This window comes from Morone saxatilis, unplaced genomic scaffold, assembly GCF_004916995.1.
Source record: "Morone saxatilis isolate NCDOM2014 unplaced genomic scaffold, NCSU_SB_2.0 Contig7, whole genome shotgun sequence".
NCBI classification, from domain to species: Eukaryota; Metazoa; Chordata; class Actinopteri; family Moronidae; genus Morone; species Morone saxatilis.
This window is the reverse complement of record NW_023340246.1, coordinates 17,453,991-17,479,489: the sequence shown is the minus strand read 5'-3', so window position 1 is coordinate 17,479,489 and position 25,499 is coordinate 17,453,991. Positions and strand designations below refer to the sequence as shown.

Here is a 25,499-nt window from a genome sequence, read left to right as displayed (position 1 = left end):
CTATCTATCTATCTATCTCTGTTTCTCTCTCACACAAGAACACATATTTTCATATATAGTACACAGGCGCGAAGACATACACGAGATGAACACACTTGGCTTTGGTAAGTCCTTCCATTTAAGTGCTCAGAGCTGGGTGCAACTAAACAGGCTGTGGAGAAAGACCCAAAAACAAGCAGGGTGAGCAGGGGGACAGTTTGCTTATTACTGGAGTGACCTTAAACACACACAGACAGGCAAGCTCATACAGGTGCACACAAACAAGCATCAGAGTTTGTGATTTACACTAAGAAGCACATAAACAGGACTGTGAAGTGTCACCATAAATTATTTTGTTAAGGATCCTTCTAATTTTATTTATTTATTTTTTTAATTTCTCTTGGCTGTTACTTCTTATAGTTGGCTCGTGTAAGTGTTATACAGGCCAAAAGTAAAATGACAAAAGATCACCTTAGCCCATAATCTCCTAAGCTGCTAAATGAAGTCCAAAAGGAATATTCAATTAAATATTATAGAAATAGGAAAAAGAGAGAGAGATTAGGAAAAACAAAGCCATCCTGGTATGACAGCGGAAAAAAACGTACAAAAACCAAGATGACACTTTGTTTCTTTATCCGAGCTGGTGCCAACAGCTGAATACACCCTTGATGAAGTCACAGCCACAATGTGGATGTCATGAATGGCTGTGCAGGGAGGATGAGGTCGGGCCACGGTGGGTGAACAATAATTGAGTCTATAAAACAGCCAAACCTTGGAGAGGAAGAAAAGGATTCAACAACGTCTTTAGGAAAAAAATATTTCAAAAGAAAGAGCTTTTAATCTCTGTAAATTCAAACTTCATAAAATACCAAATTAACTGCTAAGAATCCTTGTTGATAATAAGCTGTACAGAATGTTAAAATATGAAGCCAACATTATTGTTTCAGACTTTTTACATGCCACTAAAGGATATAACAAAGACATTTGTTTTGGCACACAGTCCTAATCTTGGGATCCACGACAAATCACCCCCCTGGTGCATCCTATCGCTCTGCAGCAATGCATATTCCTGATGTCTTTGTGAAGCCTGTTGTTTATCCCCAGGCTCTTTAAATACTCAATCATGTTCTGCAGCAACCAGGGTGGGAGAAAAAAAAAATAGATATGGGAAATCATATTTTATGGTTTCCAGGGAGGAAATCAGTCCCAATTCTGAAAATGCTCCAGGAATTGATGTTGGATGCTGCTGAATAATAGACGGCCCTATTGGCAGTAGACCCACCACATCTCTCTTTTTAATAAGAGGACAACAATTCGGGCACCATAGTGAATGCAAACAATTATAACACTAGGAATTTGATGCCAAGTCAACATTGATCTGGCAATTGTGAAGCTTAAGTAATGGCCGATCATCATTACTGTCCACTGAGGGTAATTTATGAGAGCCATATTTATCTCATAAAATCACTGAGTCAATAAGGAGTTTATCACTATCAGAGATGTACAATATGAGCCCATGCTATCTGTGCTGTACCACTCTCGATTTCTAAACTTTAATTAAAACCTAAATCAGCAAGCCTGGGAAACTCAGTGCACTCAATTCACTGACATGGGGAATTTTGTCAGAACAATCTGTTCCAATATTTTAGAACTCATTTTCATTGACTCCATTAACTATATCCTCCAGTGAAAAGACAACGTATGGCCTTTGACTACAGAAAGACGAGGGTGAAAAGTATAAGAAGAAATGGGATTACTCAACTAGCTGAACTGACACAGAATTAGGAAAGCTCAAAACTCTTTCAAAACTCTCTCCACAAACATCAGATCTAAATGCCCGACTCTCCCTGAAAAACTGTTGCTTATTTCAAGATGGGATGGGAGTGAAACACAGTGACTTAACTGCTCACAATAAATTAAATGAATAATGAAAGGGAAGGCAGTCAGAGGCTGTGGGAAGGTCAGAATAAGTAGTGTTAAAGTAGCATTTTTTACCAACACACAACACTTACACACAACCAATGCTCTGCTCAATATTTCAGGCATAACACATTAGTTTGATGGAAATGTATGGCTTAAAAAAATTATCTGAAATGAGAGACTGCTGCCTAACAGGTGCGTTCTCTTTAACATCACTTTATAGTTTGGAAGTTGCAGCAATTATTCTGCAGCTTGGGCCCAGTGAAAAAGGAAAAAAAGCCACCTGGGGTGCAGTAAGGGCAGACCAGTGGAGACAGTAATATTAAAAGACTGAAGGATGCTGTTAATTATCCCATAGGTGTCTGCATGTCCATGTGCACCGACCCCTCTTTCTACCTATGGAGTAATGAAAGCAGAAGTCAGTGTGCCAGTGTCCTGATAGCGCCCCTCTGTTACAGGATAGTAGCTCTGCTCTCGCCCTGAGCAAGGATCTCTTTATTCCGCTTGGATCCTCCTCTCATTGCAGCCAGCTGCTGCCCTACTTGAGTTTCTCATTCTGTGCCTACGATTGCCCCCTCTGCTTAAAGCCTGTGCCACTTTGCTTAGAGGGCTATTTGAATCCATTCCACCTTGAATAATTGTGCAGGTCAAAGCCCTGTGTGGAGGCGCACAGTTTGAAAATGGCTCGACATGCTGGTTTGACTTCAGTTTCAAGCATTTGAGTATATTGGTTCATTTAGAAATGCTGCATATGGCAGATAGGGTCTTGGTCTGGATATAAATTACATACATTGATTTTTCCTTTTTTGCAAAGTATTTCTCAGTCAGCTCGTGAATAAGCTGTCTTTTTAGTATTCAGTTTGGGCACCTCATGCAGTAATTGAACCTGTTACATTAGCATGGGCCATTTAACATTACTCAAGCAGGCATGCAACTCATAGCAGGCAGAGGAGAGAACGTTGAAAAAGGTGGTGCACTGTTTTTATCATAAATACCATCGATGGGAACATAGAAAGTGTGCAGGTGAAACATGAGCCTAATTATGAATTCTACAGCAGGCAGCAGATTCAGTTGAACATTCTGTAAGACGTCAAGACGACCCTCATTAAAGCCTTCTTGCCATTATCATTAGCTAGGTGAATATGTGTAGCTGGTAATAGATGTGGCTCCGTGCTCGTTAGGCGACCTAGTGTCCATTCGTCAGGATTTAACGGGTAGCTGTGTTCATTAAGAGCAGATAAGCTCCAGAAAAAAGGTTAACCGATAGTGCAGAGGTTATCCCCTTCACATATCCGTCTTAGGTGTTGAGTGGGTGGCAAATCTGAGACAACTTTGTGTGTGTGTGTGAGTAGTTTCTCTTCTCTTTCACTCATTGTTAACATTTGTAACATGTTTATGAGCGGTTGCTGAGAGATACACTGGGATTTACTGTGACAAGACAAGCCGTGAGTCAGACATCCAATGTAGTACAGAGAGCAAGAACAGGCAGGGACAGACAGGAAGTGCAGTCATGAAGAAACATTCTTTGCAGTCCCTTTAGACCTTTACTGTCCAAACCTGATGCAGTGACAGAGACATAAGAGCTCCTCTCTCCTGTATAATCAGCCCCTCTGGCCACTTTCTGTCTGAAATTTCTAATTTTGTGCTCGTCAGAGTTTGCGCCTTCAATTGTATCTGCCCTCTTCCCATCTCATGCAATCCGCTTCTATATTCATCAGCAGAAGGGCCAGGCTAATGTTGTTGTTCTGGTACCTTCTAACAACATGACATTTCCCTCGCAGACATCTGTGTGGACACAGATATGACCACAGTGGACAACATGTGTCTATGTTTTTCAGTCTGAGCAATATGTATGTGTGTATTTTGTTGCGTGTTGTGCTGAGAGGAAAAGAAAAAGGGCAAGGTTCAGCGAAATTCAATAGCTATGCTGCTAGTAAATGACCTTTACAATAAATACATTCCTTTTTTCAGGCCAGAGAAGGATAAGCAATTCATCCAGTCAGTCGCAATGAAGCAAACTTAAACTTTAAGTTAAAGTTTAACTTTAAGTTTACTTCTACCCTGCAGGTAAACATGAACTCAGGGCACCGGAAACAATTTCTGTGCAGCCGGGCCTGAACACAATGTGCACGCGCGCACATCTACACATACACGATGCTACTCTGTGGACCAAAATAATGTAAAACCTTCCATTTCTTGGGCTGGTAAGCTATAGGGCCTGGTTTCTAATACGGGTTGCCACTCAAAATTGGCACATGCTTTGTCCTGGTTGGACTCCAGGGACAGGAAAAGTGCACTTCCATAACCCTCGGTCTAAGCATGATAAATTTGGTTTCAAGATTCTTGTTTGAATTTCTTAGAGCTGATAGATTGCAAAGATAGAGGAAATACTCTAGTGGGCTGAGTTAAATTTCAGATTAGGATTGACAGTAGGTAAGAATTGTGTACATAATAGACAATTATCCCATTTGGTAATTAAATCGAAACCTTTAAATCTGGTGGGCTATGTTTTTAATCATATTGTTTGTGGAAAAATTGCTGCTGCTATTGTTTTAACGAATAACCAATGCAAAATAAGTTATTTTCAAAATTTAGTAAAAGTGAGCTAAAATCAAACATTCATGTATGTATGTATGTAAACACACACACCCACACATTCACATACATTTACATAAATGTTTACATAAGATGTTATGTTTGGTTGGAAGCAATATCTAAGATGCCAGCTGGTTAGGCACAGGTTAACCAATGTGCCAAAATATGTATACGCTTTTATACGAGTCACACATACTGTAGAGTTTTGGAGAATTTACATGATATTATGACAAAATAGGGGGTGACTAGCATTGGCATAAGAAATTCATTTTTTGTTCATGTAAAAAATAAATGGGTTTTGAGTTTTTATTAGTTTTGTCAGTAACTGAGATAACTGAGCACTGGTACTAAACTAAAGTCAAAGAAATAAACCCTGTACAGTAAACTAGTGGTAAATTGCCTTGGTACAGTCTTATGCAATGTTGGACTGCCAAATAATTGTCACTCTTACATAATTTCTATCACTTGCTTTAGCTTTTAAGTTCATGCTAGATCTACTTTCCCAAAACTTCCTAAGAACAACTTAATCACAAAAAAAGAGAGCTTAGTTTCACAGTTGTTTTGTTCACATGTAGCAGCTTAGTTCATCATTGACTCAGCCACTTTGGGGAGCTGCACCGACCACTTGCTGGTATTTTGTGTTCCTCTCGCATCATTTCTCTGAAGACTGTTTCAGCACGATATGGATCAGTGAGTGTGAAAGTGTCCCTAAAATGATTCACACGGTAGGTTGAGCTGACTTTATTTAGAGATTGAGGGAGAAAAGGACATCTGTGAGGATGAGAGTACTTTATTAGAGCAGACTTTGGCATTGTAATTTATTCTCGCTCTTGCCAATGGCTGGCTCCAGTTGACGTGAAAATGTTTCGTGCTATTTGTAAAACCTTTACCAGCCATTATTTCTCCCACTCGCTTTATCTCGGCACAGACACCAAGTGAAGTGGGGTGGAATGGTCGTGGTTGGCCATGTTTGGGCCATTCTTAGAAAATGTCATTAAATTGTCCAAAAGTGGCATCAGGAACCTATTTCTGGCTGTTAACAGGGTGGATGCTGGCTGGTGTTTGCATCCAGCCCTCAGAACGGCTGTTAGGGGTTTGAGGAATGCCATTACTGGTCACACTAATGTCTGAAGTGAGTACACAAAAGTCATTGTAATTATCACCTCCTTCCTGTCTTTACAGGGCTGGACGTGTTGGACAGAGACAAGAGACCTATCACATTATATTACTGTCTGGCCTGTCGTGGCGTAGAAGGAGTTTGACGACTAAGACACATAACAGACGCTATTTAAAAAGTGTGTGCGTTTGCATGTGTGCCACTGTGTGTGTGTGTGTGTGTGTGTGTGTGCTCGTATAAATTCAATTTCCTCATAATTTCCCCATCACGACAGCAGAGATTCCAATTACTTATTCATGACATTTAATGGAAGCAATCTATCTAACTCTTAAGTGGGTAAAAAATGGCTGTTGAGGATTGTTACAGGAATGCATAAAGCTTCCAAGCTTTTTACAAAGTCACTGCTGTATTAGACCCATCTTGTTATGCTTACTTATAGGTCTGCTAGTTTTTATGTTGTGTTGTTTATTTTTTAACGCTTCAAACTTTTAAGTAGGTAAGAAAGCTTCGAGTAGTTTGTTTGAGTGCACACAATTCATGGTGGCTTTTTGTTCACAATTACTTACAACCTGTTTTAGCAAGCCTTTTTATAACAGGCAGTGGCATTATCAACAAAAATGACAACAACAACAACAACTGCAGCTATTTTAGTTGCAAAACAGACTTTACACTGAATGGTCGCATAAAATAACAGAAATAAGTTTTTCTTGTTTTAGAGGATGAAAATGTCACAAGGACTGAATGTGCAAATGCATAGGGCATTATTTACCTTCAATAAAATGCAGTGCTTTTGTCCCATTAATAAATAGTAATAGTACTCTTTAATAGTAAAGAGTTTGCACAGTACAATACGAGTGTAAAGTATCGAGTATCTCTCTGTGCCAATTTAAAACACATGCTTATTAGAGCTGCTGAGTTCCTGTCAGTCAGCCTTAAATGTCTAGAAAATCTCAGGACACTGTAGCACAGTTGTCGATGGGCTCATGTGTTCTGTTTACTGCCACAGAAAAGAAATAAATCTCTTGTGAAGGCTTGTTAATAATTCCAGCAAAGAGCAAGGCTAAATTAGCTTAAAATCCAAGTTTTAATGACTGCTTTTCAGAGCCACATTTCTATAAAGGCAATAGGATAAAAGCCACTCAAAAATGATTAATAGAAAATACCACAAATTACTAAAACTATAGGCTTTAACTCACTGAACAACTCTCCTGCTTAGTGCAATTATTCTTGCACACCTGACGCATCTCTCTGCTGGTTTCATTTATTAGGTGGCTCATTGAAACAGAGTTTTTGAGGTGAGTACACACACATGCATGCACCTGCACTCACGTCTTGTCATAATGACTTCTACTGTTTTATTATTTCACCAGGCATGAGTTCAGAGGGGATCATGCATTTGGTTGTGTGTGTACTGTATCTGTCCACATCTAATCTCACTAGACCCATCAGCCTAATATCTTTTGTTTACATGTATTACTTTATGCTCTCGTGGTTGCTGTGATTCACTATTTTATTGATTGTTCTGTTTTATACCGCCATTGACTGTTGACTCCTCACTCTTCTTAACCGGCTGGTAGGTGCGCAGTCTTCACCATTTTGCCAAGAGTAAAAACAAGGTTTTCTGTTGCAGACTACATTTTGGCCTCAAAACCTGACAACAATTTTGTCTCAGCTTGAACCAGAGCATCTGCAGAGTTATCTCATACCCGATATGTTATTATTCACTAAATTAAACACAGCTGGGACACACTTGACCAAGATCTGCACTCTGAATTCAATCATCTAGTTTTGTCTGTGTTTAGCAATAAGTAGAAGTTTACGACTCAATAAAGGGTTTTTTGGATGTAGGTACTCTTTAAATTATTGGTTCGCTATCCAGCTGCCAGATGTATTAAGGCCAGTGAAATCATTACATTTTGTACCTTAAGTTATTACAATGTTTGGAATAGTAAAACAGTTTTCAGGCAAGAACATTATTTTGAATGATACTATGATTAAGGCCACTTCTCTTGGCCTCTTTTCATTGACACTGCATGCCAACTATGAGTAAAATACCTAATTATTAAATAAAGGACCATTGCAAAGATGCCTGCAAAGAAGAATGTAATTTGGATTGATTTTTTTTTATATGAAATAGTAGCCCAGGATCAACAAAGCCTGAAACTACTACCTTGCAGATAAATTGTTCATTATGGGAGAGAGCTGGGGGAATCCAAAAAGATACATACAGAAAAGGCAGTAAGTGGCAATGATGTATTTTGGCCCTCTCCCATGGAAGTAAATTGGATTGTTAAGGAAAGTCAGTGCCTTGGGCTCTCTCTCCAATCTACAAAGCTGCCACTGCCATCCACACTTGTATTGAGGCTCTCAGAAATGGATGATTTGTTATATTGTGGCTATCCAGATAATAGTTTGGAAACACTATCAACTAAACATCTTGATATATTGTTTTCCTATGGAAGTGGTGTGAAACAGAATTCCTCCTCAGATAGGAAAAAGAAAAGATGTTTTCTTTCCAGATAAATGTACCATTATGGTTGCTTCTTATCCTGTCCTTTGTTTTATCATCAGGTTTATTTAATATGAAATACAAAACAATGTCACATGCTTTTGTCTTGCTCCATTTTGACTATTGTGCTTTGGCTTGAGTGATGAAGTGCCTCAGGAAACTGAAACTGGTATGTGACTAAAGCCATCACATCTTTTCTTTTTGCAGAATGTTTAACCTTCCTCTGTATAAGTGGTTTTGCGTGTTCCTTGTGCATTCAGGTGTGAGATGGATAGAGTCTGGTTTCAGGGATAAACAGCATCAGAATACCATCATTTATACAGCCCACTAGCCTCAAGAGATCTCTGTTGCTGTGCAATGCTACAAAGCTAGGACTTACTGTGGTGGGATCTATTTGTGGTCTGTAACCAAGGGAGCTCCAAGGTACTTGTCTAAAGATGTAGATAAAGAATGTCACATAGCCATGATTACTGAAGCGACTGCAAACACACATACACATACACACACAAACACCACATAGAAAGAAAGAATTGAAACAATGTTCACATCAGCCAACCATGACAAGTCTGACAGGTAATCTTGGGAGAGCAAAGAAAAGGGCATTCAATATGTCTCTACCTTGAGACTTGGTGTGTGTAAATATGAAGATGAGAAATGGATTTGGTCACGTTGGTGTGTGATTTGGTCATGTTGGTGTGTGGAGGACCCAAAGACCTTGCTCAGTCTGGAGAACATCAACCTGCAATGAAAAATCCAAGGCAGGGAAGAGGATTTGCACATAACAAAGAATCTTGTGCTGCAAATGTTATACTAAAAAATAAACTCAATACTCACAATCCTAATAGTTTTATACTATAATATTTTTCATAAAAGCCTTCTAAATACTGTACATTTCATTTAGCTAATTTCAGATTGAACACCTCTGTAATTCCACCAACAGCAAAGTTAAACTCTCTTGGGAAAAATCTCATCTGGCAAATATTAAACAAGAAATGTTGCAACAGTTAAAAAAGACCGGAAAAAACACGGGTTTGCACAGAGACAATCTAAATATTGGCATCAGCTTATTACATAGTGCACCCAATGAGGGGGGACTTAATTATACTTTATAGAGTCTCCATGTCTCACATCCCAACCTTAATGCCAACATTTGATTGATTTTCTCTTCCGAATCAAAATCAATTCACTATTAATTTTTTTCTTGAGCAGACAGATGAAGCTGGAGTTAGCTGAGACCCATCTTCCACATGATTAAATAGTCACAATATGATATTATTATGAAGAATAGACCTCAGTGTGCAGCATATTTGCTCCCACACAAACAAGAACACTAATTTACCTGGTTAGAAAATGATGCAAGAGGAAAAACATTGCTATTATTTTCATCATTTTCCTCGGCCTTCAGCACTCCATACACACATAACCACAAACACACATGTGCACGTAAGCGTACAATCATAGCATACATCCACCCACTTGTGTGGTAAAGACCTACACCCACACTCACAGAGAAAGAGGAAAAATTCAACAATGACTAATTAGTTTACATCCTTCTGCTGGAGAGGAATGAGGCTTGTGGGGTGTGTGTGTAACATCAATTTATCTTTTCCCACTGAGATGGGCAGTGAGGAGGTCTGAGCCCATCACATTAGCATGAAATAGCTGTGGACAAAAACAACAAGACAAAGCAGCGGGTTCCCAGCTTCCCAGCACACACCACACACTGGGCTTAGTCCCGTGCTACTCCACAACTTGGCCGGATATCAAAAAGAGCACACTAAGACAGGGTTGTGCAGGTTTTTCACACCGCAGTATACACCAACGCTCTGCACAATGCACCATGTAAACACACGGGCAAAGACAGCACCTGAAGTGTACTTCACTCGGGAGTGGATCGGGGGGAAAAAGACGACAATTTGTGATTTAATGGTGGCTGGAAAGAGGGAAACTGGAGAGGTACTATAAGATAAAATGTGTGTTGTATTTTTGTATTTGTGTTATTTTTCTGACAGTGAACATATATATATGCATACACTTTATTCATTTATTTGCATTTATATCCGAGGCATTACAGAACAGATTAATTTTTCAGTAAAATACAGGACAGATTGCAAAGAACACCTAAAACCATTATATTTACACAGGAACATTTATTCAACAAAAGCTATCTTTTACATCCCAGAACATCAGGTGTCACCATGACAACCTGCTCTGACAGACCCTGTCATTGGCCGGATTAGCTCAGATCAGTGTTAGCTGCTGGTCAGAGTGAATTCAACCAGGCTTTCTGATACATTGTGCTGTCTTTTGTAAACAGTGGTTTGTGCAGTCTCAGACTGAGATAATCCTGTACATAGGGGGGGATTAGTCTAAATCAATAATGACCCCACACTGTGAGCATGTTATGGCAACTGGCATCTACCTCGGAGAGCTGTTCCAGTGCGTTCACCCAGGTTTTGTGTCGAAATCAAGGGGAAGAGCTTTCAGGATGCAGAGGTAAATCTGTGGATTACTGTGGAAAAAATGAGGTTACTTAACAGAAGACCACACTCTGTCTCAGATATCCCACCATTAAACACAACATGTAGTTTCACTTGTCTTCATTCACGAGTATCTCAACAATGAAAGCTATAATTAGGCTTTTAATGTGCCAGTAGAAAATGTCCAGCTAATGCATGCGGTCCAACTTTTTGTCAGGCATCCAGTGAAACAAAATACTCCCCTCATTTACTCAACACTAAGTCCTGTCGGCAAGTCGACATTCTCACACGTCAAGCCAACTAATCGATGAACATGTCAATCAAGATTGCTTCTTGTGCATGGCAGGAGTAGAAGTCCATATATGGAGGCTTTTTTTCTTACATGTGATGCAGCATCAACGCACTGCTCAATCACTCTTTGGCACTGGAAAGATGAACAAAGATAACATAAAGGAAGACTAGGGAAGCACAGAGAAGTTTCTTGGAGCTGATACAAGGACACCAACACAAATAACACCTACGTAGATAACTGCAAGAATTGAATGCTCTCACTTGTTATGATACTCAGCAGTGCACATATAAGATTGTTTCTATTATCTGAAGACAAAGCTAAATTTATAGGCCTAGTTTTAGTCAGTTGTTTTTTATTGTGTGATTATGTGATGCACGTTCTGTTTCTAGCTTTCGGCCAGAGCACTTTGGACTTGATTGGTTTGGTTTTGTGTTGGGTTTGTGCGGAAATTGGGCATAATTTCAGGAAATGAGCACTGCGAGCGGTTGTAAAGACATTTACAGGGCACACATTTAATAGCTACAGACTATCATAGAAACATTACACACACATTGCCATTTCCTTGGCTCACAGTGTGGAGGTTTGGAGCACTCTACCGCTTGTAAATTTTCCATCTGAATCACAGAAAGCAGCACATACTTTGTATGTAAGGATGTCCTTAAACAAACACACTGAGATCCTCTCTTTTGATTATGCATGGAAGAGAAAGCTGAAGCCAAGAGGAGCAAGTGAGAGCAGGAAAGAGAGGCAGCAGGAGAAAAGACAGGAAAGGAGGAAAGCAAAGGACTCTGCAAGAGAGTGAGAGAAATGTGGGAGAGGGATTAACACAATTTCAGCTGAAGATATGTGAGCCTGGAAGGTAGTGGAGGAAGGAGAAAAGGAGAGAGATTCATTAATGCAGGGGATGGATATGGACCATTAGGTGATTGCAGCAATGTTTCCCAATAAGACTCTCAGGGCCGGCTAATTCACCTGCAATCATTTACCCTACAGTACACAGGCACAAAGGCCGCATGGTAATCAGCATGCAGCGGAAATAAGACGGTCTCTCTGCTGAATACATGCAGAAACACATGCGTGCACACAGAGATTACATAGTGCAGACACTTTCTCTTTTTCTGTCTCTCGCACAAACTCACTCTCACGCTGTCTCAAGGTCATTAACAATTTTTGTTTCCTTCCTGCTGTACTATTGGTGTTTCTTCCACGTGTTGGGATAATTAACAATTAACCTTTAATCGACAATGCTTGTCAGAGATCACACTTAACATGTCCATTAGTTTCATGTCAGTGCACAGTTGATATTAGCGGCCAGCACACACTTAATAATTCACATAATCCAAAGCACACAAATCTGACCTTCTAGCTATTGAACAGATGATTAACCTTTATGCTCATTTAGCCTCTGGTTCGCTTCATTACTTGATGAAATTTTAATTACAAAGCTGAAATCATGTTCCGAGAGCCCTCCCTAGAAATCCATATCTAAGCTCTCCCTTGAATACTATCAGCTAATGTGCAAATTGAATCCATTCACACGTTTGGCTTAGTTTGCTACTAGCAACAAAGAAAGTTTAGCCGGAGTTAAAATGAGGTTTAAGAATTTGTCAGTTCAAACTTTTGTCTGAAAAATCTCCTGGCGCCCAAAAACATGTCAAGCAAACGTCTTGGCTGTCAGTATTTGTCATTTTTAAAATTCCCAATGCCAAAAGTTGTGCATTGTGATTGTTCAGTCGCACCAGGAGCCCATATTAAATGGTTATTTAAAGATGCAAAGCTTGACAAGGAACTCTCCCAAGCAGATGTTGTTTTCAATAGTTAATGGAAAGACTGAATACATATCTCCCAGAAAAGAAACTCACCAAACCCCAAAGCTATAGATTTGCAATACACCTAAACAAAGCTCTGCGTCACATCAAAGCTCACACCATAAGCTAATGCTACTACATTCACGTTTGTATTAATCCAAGTAAAAATACAAACATGCACACACTCACAGCAGGGCATACTGTAAATGCATGCACACAGGGGCACACTGCTGATCATGGGGTAGTAAACAGGTTTTCGTTATTTTTAGATGTCTGCTCCACTTTTGCACTTGGGTTTGTCCCTCGTCAGCAGAGAACAGAGTATGCAGAGAAGACAAGCCCTGGCAGCTCTGGTTCAGCTGATGCCAGTGCACAGTGCTCTTTTGTTCACCTGCGGATTTGGGAACAAAAACAAGGTGTTGTTCCGTGTCATCCCAGGCCTTTTCCAGTGAAAGGATAACCTGCTTTCCAACTGCCATCTGTATCACACACAGAAGACTGATTCCCAACTAATTCTCACTAAGACTACAGCACTGGGAAGGGGGCTATGAGGAAACACATAGAGGGCCTTAAGCCGGATTGGTTTCAGCTTTACTTCAACGTATTTTGAGAGGGGGGAAAAGTGGAGCAACACTTTCCCCGGCAACTCTTGTCATCCATGAATAATGGAATACAGACATGTAGAAGGAGTGAGACTGAGATTCCAACCATGAGATTTTCATTTGAGTTTTAAGGCTGTCATCCTGCTGCATCTCCCTTGCTTCTCTTCATTAGATGAAAAACAAAAAACATACTTTAGTATGTAATTTTAGTTCAGTTTATTTGAACCAAATCAATTCATGTAAATGTAAAATGTACCCTGATCCCTGGTCAGCCGTTTTTGTATCATAATATTGCTAAAAGGCACACTGTTGTGTACAATGTCACACCTGATGGACAAAAATATCTGACAGCTGAATTCTGCTGGTTTGCTACAAGGGAAACTACAGTATAGTGGATTTATATGATATGATGTAGGTCAGCCACCTCATCAAGAAGTGATACTCGGAGATAGAGAGTAAGAGAGATTCAGTGAAAAAGCAAATACCAGACTACAATATTGACATACACCTACATCACTACTCTGTTAAAGATTACAGTAGTATGGTCCTATAATTACAAATTGCTAAGTTAGGTTTGTGATCAAATATATGAAACCAGCACGATGAATTATAACTCACATGATAATATGACAATTCTGCATTTACAAAAACATAGCCCACAATTTATCAACCTGGCAAAGAGGAGACCACACCACACCAATTTGCACATTGACAAGGCGAGCAAATCTAGCGAGCAACAGAGTTTCGTTGCAACAGGAGGCCGAGCAACAGTGCATTTTGCTGTGACAATGTGATGTGTCGGAGTGTGTGCTTAAGTGTACAGTGTCATTTTGAAAACTAAGCACGGAAAACACTTAAAAGATGACTCTGATTAAGCTGAGTGAATCGAAAGGGCTAAGTCAGAATATTGACAGCAAAGTAGCATGTTTAGACTTAAGAATGTGTGCAGCTCAAAGTATCACAAAAATGCCCCGTAACCCTTTAAGTTAAATAAGACACAACACACAGTGCTCGTCCACCTAGCCGGCAGGTGTCTGGGCTGGTAATTAGTACAGATTAAGGGTTGAAACCTGTTAATTGTAGTTGTGTTATAGAATCTTGAAGAAAACCTGACAAAATATTGGGGTTTTTACATCTCTCAACATCTCCCTTCTCCTTTAGACTGCATGTGGTCATCTGCTGGTTTGGACCCAGGAACTGCCTAACCAGTCCCCGCCCATTTGGACTCCTTTTATGGTCAAGTTTTTAGGGGAACCGACTTTACAATAAATAACACGGACCAGACCAGACAGGGATTGCACTGGTAAGCCCAGATTGATTGTGCTAAATGGAAGACGCAAGTTGACTTGGAGTAGAGCGTGAGGCTTCATTTTAACTAAGAGCAAAACAGAAAGCTTGGAAACATCTACAGGAAGTAGGCTGGAGAAGAGAAGAACGGAAGAACACGAAGAATCACAGAAAAGCAAGAAGTTTAGCACCTCAGTTTGCTTCTAACCGGCAGACACTGGAAATGCCAATTAGAGAAAATGAAAACAACGAAGGCTGATGATGGATAGCTCCTGTACTCACTGGTGGATAATTGAAAGCATTACTCCTTCAGTTATTATCAAAAATTCAAGCAGGAGACTGTCTGTCTCAGCTCACATACTGTGTTACAAAGCCAAAAGTATGAGTTAGGAATATGAATCAGAAGTGATTCAGTATTCAGTTATTCACAATAGAAATGATTAAGACGGGCTGAATCTGAAGTGGCTGCCACCAGCTGTCAACTTGATTCTCTACTTACCTTTCCTGTCTCTGTCTCTGTGGCTACTTTATTATTTCTGCTTATACTGTAGAGTCATTGCTTCTTGCCTTTGTGTTTTCTTCAGTTTTGCACAGTTTTCGCTTCAGTTTAGTTCCTATTCTTTCTTTGCTGTAGCTTTCGAGTGAAAAAGTCACTCAGCCTTGTTTTTAGAAGGACCCCAATGCATTTCTAAGTTTAGTCAGAGGAGCTCACTAAGAATCATTGAGTATTAAAGATGACGTTAAAACAAGAAAAAAAAAAACAATTGCAGCTTTTAGGTTTTCAAAAACGCATGCACACTGCCATACACACTCTTCAGTAACAAGTTAAATGAGCATATCAAACCACTCATACAAAACTCCCACCTACATTATTCACTGACATCTTCTACCTTTCTGGTAGCAGTTTCCTGTACTTTTGACACATGACAACTCCCCTTCCTCCCATCAACCTGCCTGCTGAATTTGACAGCTTCTTTAAAGACCTCTGTGAGTTGTCTTTTGATCATTAGAAACCCATTTGTCAAAAAGAATATGCATATTCTAAAAGGAACTAGGGGAACAGCTGTATCCCAAGTTTCCTGCTCTTGAAGGGGAAGCAGATAAAGCACTATAAGTACACTCGAAGTGGGGCGGTGTTGCCCATAAACTTTCAGACTTACTGCAAATGTGACTGCAAAGACATGTAGACCCATTCTTGCTTATTGGAATATGTCATCATTAAGTTTTTTGCAGATTCATGATCACATCGACTATGAATGTTTGAAGACAATTGCCAATTGCAGATATCCCTGTTGATTCATTTATTTTTTGAGCGATGAGGCAAATTACATTTATGTATAATCCACTGTCCTTATTACATTTAAAACTAGAATATAATCACCTGTGACAGAATAAAAAAGCGCTCGGCTCCTTCCAGTGTATTTTCTGTGTGACAGATGGCTCCTCCAGCGTTTGCTCACTACTCTTACAAACTGCTGAAAAGTCATGTTTCAGGAAGGGGACTGTTAACTAGGCATGAATAAACTCATGATGTAAATGAGCTCGAACCACTTCGTTTGTTGACTTAATTAGTGGTGCAACGTGAACTATGTGCAATCTGATAGAAACAGACTATCCTGTTTTTCTGACAAAAGCTTTACACTGCGCGCTGTGAGGAAAGTCAATGTTATGGAAATGTTTACATTCAGATAATTAAATATTACTGCATGCGCAAAATACTCCCAGCGTAGTCAGTCTCTTGAGGCCTTTTTCACGGCAGACATTTTGACTAACACAGGTGTTACTAATAACATTAACAATGGCTCCATTTTATTCAAGTTTCCCAGCAAGACAGTGAGTGTGACAGTGAGTCAGCATGTTTATTACCAGGACCCTGAGACAAAAGCAGCTGAATGGAATTCAGCCATCAGTCATTTTATTATTTATACACCTGTGCTTATCCTACCATGATTCGTCATAATGTCCCCTCTAAAAAAAGAGACTCAGGTGGTGGTGCACTGAGACCACAGGTGAACCCCGACAGCCCAATCAACTCAGGTAACAGCAATCAAACACACTGATGGAATGATGATCTGAAAATACAGACGATGGCCCCAACCTAACCTCTATGTCTTTCCTCAGGATTTTCTCTGCGCTTCATATCCATTTTTCCCACTTATTTCCTGTAAGGCAAAAGCTGTACTATATATGCAGTCTGTGTGGTGGGTTTATGAATACACTTGACAACGTGGGTTCACAGAGAACCATTAAGGAGACAAACAAGATGTCATTCATATACATTACACATCCTCGGGCTAATTTGGAGCTTGTAACTGAACCTGTCACACAGAAGGGTAATCATCATTGGATTTGCAACAAGCAGGCGCATTTCCTTCTATAAGCATGAAAAACACTGTGTACACCCAGGGTTTCAGTCACTCTTGTTTGTGATATTATATGAAAGTGACAATGAGCAAAACACCTGCAAGCACAGTTGGCATGCCAAAAGTTCAGCCTCATTTCAACATCAGAACATCGTGTGCATAGCAAACTATCATTATGCAAAACTGATTAAAAATCACTGCACCTGCAGTATCAGAAACTTTTCCGCTCTTCTCTAATTTCAAAATATGATCCACATATCTTCAAGCTGTGATTTTCTTTCAGTGACTAATCTCAAACTAAACCAATTCTACTATAACTTGGTGGATACTTCATTCGGTAGTCTTCTCATAAACATGCTGATGTTGTGGCAACTGGGCTCCGAGCACCACGGCCAAGAGCAATCTTTTAATAATTCAGAGTGCTTTTCACAATCTGCAGCATTGTGGCAAAGTGTTATGGTGCATCAACCACAACCTGACAGCCACAGAGGTGTGATGAGCAATACATTTGCCTCTTGGAAATGATTTGTTATGAAAATAAAAGGGTGTGAGGAAAAGCACCCGAGATATTTTGCCAACTCCCAACTTTCCGGCTCAAACATACAGGGGGAGAAATACGCAAATCAAACTGTAAATGCTCTGTTCAATAATAGAGGTGGGTATAGTGGTTATTATTTCCTTTACCTATACAGAAAAATGTCCAGGTCTTATTTTCCAGAGATTTCTCAGCAACCTCTTTACAGTCAATACAAAATGCCCATCAAATTTCATTAGAGCCTGTGTTCTGTGTTTACAAGTGGCCTGATTGGTTCATACTGGCGTTGTGGCAGCGGGGCTCTAAACATCGTGAGCAGGAATGTCAATGACCTGCCTGCAGCTAATGGTCCATGCTGTAATGAAACTGGGAAGATACTGACTGATTCCCTACACGCCTCCCACTGCTCTAATTTCAGACAAACCGATTTCAGTTTGTCTCCCTTCATTAGTCCTTGGCCCTGACCAGGCATCATGAATACGCCTGTTACAAAGAGGTGTGGGACATATAGTCTTAGACAGCTTGTTACAGTAGTCTTGGCTTTGGAGAGAAAAGCAGGTTAAAAAGGTGCACTGCAACAATGCCAGTGCATGTGTATAGAGTCTGTTTGTGTATCTGTTACAGCCCTAAAAGTGTAGAGAAGGATGATGAATGCTAGCGAATAATTTGGTGCTAAGAAGTGCCTTTAAATATGAGTATAAAAGCGGCAGGCAACTGATGGCATAAGGATGAAATTACCCTCAAGACAAGAGGGTAGAAAAGAGTGAAAATTAATCTGAGGATATCAATTTGAAAGAATTATTAAAAGTTGACATAAAAGTTCTGGATGCACTGCACCACACTAAGGCTGGCTCTTAATGAAGTACATAAAAGTGATATAAGAAAGTATACTTGATATATCAGGTTACACTCTCTATTTCTTTTTTTTTTTTAAAGCCCACAGAAGAAAATGCTGATATGGGACAAATGCCCAGAATATTCCTCAAAGCATCCCAAATGAAAACCCTAGGTCAATACCCTGCCAGAAAAAGGTCCAGTGCAGTTAGCTTCTTAAAATTAATTGTCAAAGAGAGAGCTAATATGGTGCTAATGCTAACTCACCATGTGCACTCAGCATATTCTGGAGATCTGAAGTGCACTGAGGACAATAAACTTTAGTAGATAAGTACTTCAAGGGACCTGTTAAAGCTGGGAGGTTCATTAGGAGACAAGTTTAACTCGAATTTGTGTGAGCTGGAACATTTACATAGAGGAGCCCTGTGTAAGCACAACAGAGATTCAACTGCTGACATAATAACGATAATGAAAACAGAATCTGGTTTTGCTTCTCCCCTCTAGGTTGCTTGTACTTATCCCTTCCTCTCTTTCCCTGACTCCATCTCTCTGGGGTCCAGACTGTATATCCAGTATTCCCACACAGGTCCTGCAGTGTCCTGCCTCCCCCCTCCTAAACATCTGTTCCCCGTCCTCGCCTTGTGCCAGGGGCAGCTACCCGCCAAGACACCCATACCACCAGCTCTGCCTCTGCCTGCCAAGCATCTGATCAAAGGGGACAGCTGTCGAACGGATCTGCATGCCAGCCAGCGCTGCTGCATGAATGAGAAATGGGCTGAGGACAGGAAAAAAAACAAACATCCAGCACCATCAGCACCACGGTCCCATCCAGAAAAATGAGTTGGTTAGTTAGTGGACAGCTGAGGCCATACAGCCAAAGCCTGGAGGAATCATCGCAGACTGTTTTTACCCAGAGCAAAGAGAATTAGCAGATCACAGATGGTGATGCTCAGAGGAGTATACGGACAAGAGGACAAGGAAATTAAATAGATAAGATATTGTCTGTTATCCTGTGAGAGGCTCATATACACAAGACAAGAAAGAAATTGTGTAGTTTTACTCTGCATGTAGAGCAGAGTACTGACAAGTGCAGGGTAGAGGTGTGATTGCCAATGAGGTCACTTATACTAAAAAGGAGGCGCCAGGGGCAACTGTAGGACAACCAAAGACGATTCAGGGTGTTCAAACAACAGAGAAAAGAGGGATTTTAACATATTCACTGTATCAGATGTTTTGTTAAACTCTTCGTAGGTGCCCCATATTTTCTGGCTGTGTCCTTTACAGGCACCCACGAGGTTACTTGCTCAGTTACTTACTTTTGCATGCACGTGCAGTTGGTCTTAAACACCTTGCAGCAAAAAGTTGTTTGAAGTTGTTTGTCTTGCCAGCTGGTCAGCTTCAATCTAAATTAAAATACATTAAATTAGCAGAGCACTTTCCTTGGTTACTGATTAGCTTTTAGATTGTTTTTTTTTATTTATAGGTTTATTTATTTATTATTTATTTAAGTGAGGTGATTTTTTTGTTGTTGTTTAATTTCATTTAAGCTTAAAAAAAAAGAAATAAACTGTTTATGATTGGATAATTTAGATTTAGTAATATGTGATTTTGGGAGAAGAGATCATATGGGGATCATCAGAAATAACACCACCAAATGGGTTTCCTATGAGATCTTTCTAATTGGAAGAAACAGGCAGTGTTTTGCTTAATTTCCTCCACCTATTTCTCCTTGACCTCACAAAGACTCCCTCTGCTTTCACTTCTAGTTCATTTAATTCATTTTGCTGAAAAATCAAATCATGAATCATTTTTAACTCGCTGAGTGAAAGTGAAGGATTAAAACTCCAGTAAGGTAAACGTCACATTTTTTTTCCCCCTCAGTAAAGTCGTCTCATCGTTCTTCATCCATTCAACAGTTTTTTGCTTGTTGCTGTGTAATGAGCATTACAGCCACAGGAGGCTGCCTTGACAGTAGGCCTTTAGTCTTGCTGTGATGATTAAGATTGAGGACATGGATCGCAGGATGCCGTTGATTAGAGTTCCCAAGGTTGAAATCTTCCGTGTAAGCAAGCATCTGTCGGGGGCTGCGCTGCACCTGTAGCTGAGCCCGACCTTTGACCTCCATTTGGAGGACTGGAGACTTTGACTCACATTGTTATCGTACAAAACATCCACTAAATGAGTTGTGTTCTTGTTGCACTGAAGAATGATAATCTTTGCTCAGTCTAGCAAGCAGACTCCACCTCACTGGAGCTCGACAGCCTAATGCGCCAAGTCACAGAGAGCTGCGTCTGAGCAGGATTAAAACACTTTGGAAAGACTGCTGATAACTCATGCGATCTTGTTCTGACTAAGTTTCACATGAGCATATTAGATTGTTACAGTAATTAAACCAAATCCACCTTCACATTTAGTTTAATTGTCACATTAATATTAATAACCCAATACCAGTGCACTTACACTTATTGTAATGGGATCCAGTAAAGGAATGAATACTACCTTCTCCCTCGTGTATGCTTGTTTGTTACTTACAAACTTCTTTGCCTTTACAAACAAGCTGAATCCTGCAGTGCATTACAGAAACGGGACTGGTGGACTAATTAAAGCACCACGTGGGAGCCCAGAGGATGTGAGCACACTGTCTATAAGAAGTCAGAATACGTACAGTAGCCCCAGATCCAATTAGGGTGCACTACCGCTTGGCTACTGTTGCATTATTGAAGCGTGTTATGGAACGGACTGAACCGTAGATGATAGGAAGTGCTATTAAAAGACGAAACTTGTCCAGCATTGGGAATGTCTGCATCATGTCAGTCATAATTGGCATTTTGTAGTGGAGAGGACATGGTTATAGAGCGACTTGCCTCTTAACAAGAAAGAAAGAATAAAACAAATACTGTAAGGTGAGGAAGAAGTTAGAGGAAGGATTAAACAAGCTGTTTTGAGTTTAGTGTGGTCTATTAACTGCAGTGTTAAGAGTACAGACAATCTGTTGTTGGAACATAATTTAATCTGACAGGTTGCTAAAATGAGCCGATTTTACACTGTGAAATGACCTGTGCGGTCAGATTTGATTTATAACCAGCAACAGGCGACAGCACTGCCAAGCAAGACCAAGGTAAATATCTTTAATCGAACACATCACCCAATCTTTAAGAATGATCAGCGTGGTGAGGCCACAAGTGAGTAGGAGAAAAAAGTGTTTGAAGGGGCTGGGGTAAAAGTCGAAGAGGCTAATTAGCTTTCATCATTCATTTAGAGTTCTCCGTTACAGCTCAGCATGCTCTCGCTACAAAACACACAATAATGATACAACCCCTGACTGCGTGATCAATTCCTTTGATAATAATGCTACAGGGATGACACTGATGAGTTGGCAGTAATGAGGCCTGTATTCCTCAAACCAGGTGTGGGTGTAAGCAGTAAGATGGTGCTTTTAAATGCGGGTCAAGTGCGGCATATGAAAACACTTCAAGCTGTGGGATGAATTTTTGATGAGTGTTTATGAAATTCTTGTCTAGTGATTCATCTATGTCACCTTTAAATATTTACAGTCATCACTGTACGGTCCTAACAGAGCAGACAGTCAGCAATACGAATAAAACAGCAGAGGGAGATGCACACTTGTTATAAAAATTTTATTTAGAATAAAACAACGTAGCCATATTACACGTAGTGTGGTCAATCTATTTTACATACCTCAGGAGAAGCAACACAGTTCTGCCATGGTACGGTTCATCATGATTGGAATCATTAAAATCATCACCAACATCATTAGTCTACAGTCAGAGGAGGTTATAGTAGTGTTGTTCAGTCTCACAAGTTTTACAGGATAGCATATAGCACAACAACACAACGCAGTGAGGGACCAGTGCTAGAAGGCCAGTGGAAAAACCAACAACAGATAAAAGTAATACTCGTCATAACGGGCGGCTAGCTTCAGCAGGCCACAGACCCATTGTGGTACAGTAATAGTAGCTTTTTTTTTTACTTGGTATCTCCTTGTTGCAGTGTACACCAATACAGTAAGCTAAAGCTTAGAATGCTAAACCAGGTTGTTCTTGTCCTGTAAATGATCACAAGTGTTTTAAACAAGTTTACAAACCACGAAAACAAAACTGTGTCTATGAGTCTGAGGTAGCAAGGCAATCATGGCTTTCCTCTGATTTCTCAACATACATCTTTTTAAAAAAAATAATAATAATAATATTCTACATAATGACGGCGGGCCTCTTACAAACCCAAATTTGGATCGACTTTAGATTTAAATCTTTATTTTCCAAAACCTCTCTCTTTATACACAATCCCACTTTAATTCATCAACTCTAATCTCTGTCTTCCACATGTGGAATGACAAACTGTATAGGCACAAAAGGGGTAAAGTTTACATTAACAAATCGCAGTCGACACAAAGTCTGCCGGCATATCAACGCTTTAAAGGGGAACTTGACATCAAGCATGCTACAAGATAGATCTTCAAAACAAAAGAGACGCTTTCGAGAAGTGACGGTCACTTTAAAATAATCCTTTCAGCCACTGGATGTTATTTACTTAGGAACTGTGCGTGCTCCCAAACATGGAACAAAACCTGTGGCTACTTCAATTGACAAGTAATTGAAACTGGGGGCTGGAGGGTACAAAGCAGTGGAATGACAACAAAAAAAACTGTAACAGTTGGATTCCCAGTGAAGGCAAAACACAAATCTCAAACCTCCCTCTGAAAAACAACACAAAAAAAAAAAAGAAAAAAAAAAAGCACATTTTACTATACAAAGCCCCGTGTCCATATACTCATCTGCATATCTAAACAAATCACTGACAAATGTTAAACCAAGTTCAGGTACAATCTACAGTTCATAAAATGTACAGTTTGCATAGTACAAGACAAGGTGGTAAAAGTAGTTAAGTTGTCTGGTCCTGTGCGTCTTTGGGATGTTGGGTCAGGGAGATTGTTTGTTAGGGAATGGTTCTGTCTCTTCCAACACTTGCTGCGTAGGTACACTCACATGTGTGCGCACTCAAACACACGCCATCCTCTGTGGCGACTGTCATCACATCACCTGCAAAAAACAGAGAAAACAAACTTGAAATCATCACGTTGGGATCAGAGAGCAGAAATGACACCCTTTAAAAGACAGTGGTGCGTGTCTGGGTTCGAGTAGAGGCACTGAAAGTTAGCACTTGTCTTAGTTCAAGTGCGGCAGGTGAACCCCGGCTCATTTCTCTTCATCAAGACATCACAGTGTGGAAATATCAGCGGTTCGAGCAAAGTAATCGGGTTTGAAAGCTGGTAAATGGACTGCAGTCCCTCAAGGCAGTTACAGTCCATTAGGAGCTCGGTGTGGAGGAAAAGGGAGGAGGTGGGCGTGGATGATGCAGGGGAGATTTCACAAAACATAGCTGTCCTCTCAGAAATGGAATTAGGCACTCAAACCTATTCACCCGTGTCGTTGCGTGAAAACCAACAGAAAGTGTATGGAACGGTGTTTGCCAAGGACAATGGAAAGAAATGGACTAAAAGGAGACTGAGGAGATGTAAAAAGCCGTTACAGAGAGTCATGATAAACTTCATGTGACTTCAGTTAAATGTAAAAGGTGTAAAAGGCTGAAAGCGGTACGCAGAAATGCACCGGTCATCCACAAATGGATTCACAGCAAATAAGCAGTTTAACTGGAGTGTAGAAGGTATTAACTGCGTGTGAAGAGATGAGACGAGCAGTTTAAAAAGGACAGCGGACAGAAAGGGGAGAATGGAGTGACCGGAAGGGCACCGGAGCGGGGGTAAAAAATGACAGCAAGGTCAGTGGCAACAGCTTTCACAACACCTCTGTCCCAGGATGCACTTTGGCCTCAGACCGGTGGAATGAAATGAGCAGCTAATGGCACTCCCCAGACATCCATTAGCCGTCTCTTTCTCACAGGCCACCAAATGTGGAGGTCTGAGGCAGGTGAATGCTACTTTTGCGGCAGCAGCTGTAATTACCTGTGTTGCTCTGTTCAAACTTCTCTCACCTTTTGCCAGTTACTAAAATAGTGACCCAAAAAAACACACACACGATAAAGCAGAAAAGGAAGAAAAACAGGAGCTTACGAACAAACTGCGAAATACACAGGACTGATTGCTAGAACTGTAAAAGTGTGGAAGAACTTCGCCTTACCTGTGGCCTTGAGGAGAGGCTCGAGGCTGCGGGAGACAAAAACAAAGAGACAATAGAGTAGTTTAACACTTGAACTCCCCCAGTTCATCTCTCTTTTTGTGCGCCTACACTGAATTATCAGCCTCTGGTTTCCTCCCACGTATTCATGCACACACTCCGCTCTGCGTTGTTTAGTCCCGGTGCCTTGGAGCCGTGCAGTATCCAAATGCTAATAACGCTTGAGCGTCTGCCAGATTAGAATGGATTTTTATCTAAAACTCCCATAGGAGTTTAGACTCAAAAATTTCAAATGCAATTTAAAGTCAGTGAGCTCTCACTCGCTATTTGAACATTTTTATTTATTTTCCTATTTGATTAATATCCTCAAAGGTGGCTATTCCTTCAAATTTTTGCTATAAAGAGTAATGAGGGTGTAATGTTTTTTTCCTGATCATATCAAACGCCGAATTTAAATGATAATGTTAGAAACCCAAAGGCTGTGTTTAAAATCCACGTGTTTAAGAAAGCATTTCATCACTCAAAACCTCAAAGTCAAAATTCAGACGAGTCTGCATGCAGAACACAAACCATGTTTACACTTTGTGAATAAGCACACTGTATATACAACTCTTCCTTAAAATTCAGGACAAGACCTTTTGAATTCATGAATACAGACCAGTGCACAGCTGCTGCAGCTTCTATCATTTATACATGACACTCCACAGAGCACGCACACACACACACACACACAAAGCCGAATGACAAAAAAACAACAAAAGACAGATGCAGAGCAGGAGTGTGTGAGGTGGTGAGAGAGGAAGACAGGAGGATCAACAAAAGCAGTGAGAGGAAGTAAAAGAGACAATTAGAAGGTGGACGATGACTCTAGTTGTTTATATTGATTGAATAAAGGAAGCACCGCAGTTTCTCCCCTTGCTACGGCCTCGGCATGGTGAATCTTGTAGAAGAGGTCATAGATATAAAAAGTACGAACATGGAAAAACAAAATAAACTGTTGTGTTTTAATGGAGAAAAAGTACT

General features: G+C 40.2%; 2 protein-coding genes across 5 annotated transcripts in view; one reads left to right on the top strand and one right to left on the bottom strand.

The window, feature by feature from the left end:
• The window catches only part of epm2a (EPM2A glucan phosphatase, laforin), a 44,141-nt gene extending 28,003 nt beyond the window's left edge, over positions 1-16,138 (top strand). The window contains exons 5-6 of the mRNA XM_035678248.1: positions 6,880-6,906; positions 14,464-16,138. Of these exons, the coding sequence (XP_035534141.1) occupies positions 6,880-6,906; positions 14,464-14,551 (115 nt within the window). The 3' untranslated portion in view covers positions 14,552-16,138. The remainder of the gene's footprint in view (positions 1-6,879; positions 6,907-14,463) is intronic.
• Positions 16,139-21,943: 5,805 nt separating this feature from the next.
• Positions 21,944-25,499, bottom strand: part of utrn (utrophin) — a 144,843-nt gene continuing 141,287 nt past the window's right edge. For 2 of the 4 annotated variants that reach the window (XM_035678305.1, XM_035678308.1), the window contains 2 exons: positions 24,480-24,505; positions 21,944-23,381 (listed from right to left, as the gene is read on the bottom strand). In XM_035678305.1, coding sequence (XP_035534198.1) covers positions 23,373-23,381; positions 24,480-24,505 — 35 coding nt within the window. In that variant the 3' untranslated portion in view covers positions 21,944-23,372. The other 2 variants (XM_035678307.1, XM_035678306.1) reach the window with 1 other exon arrangement.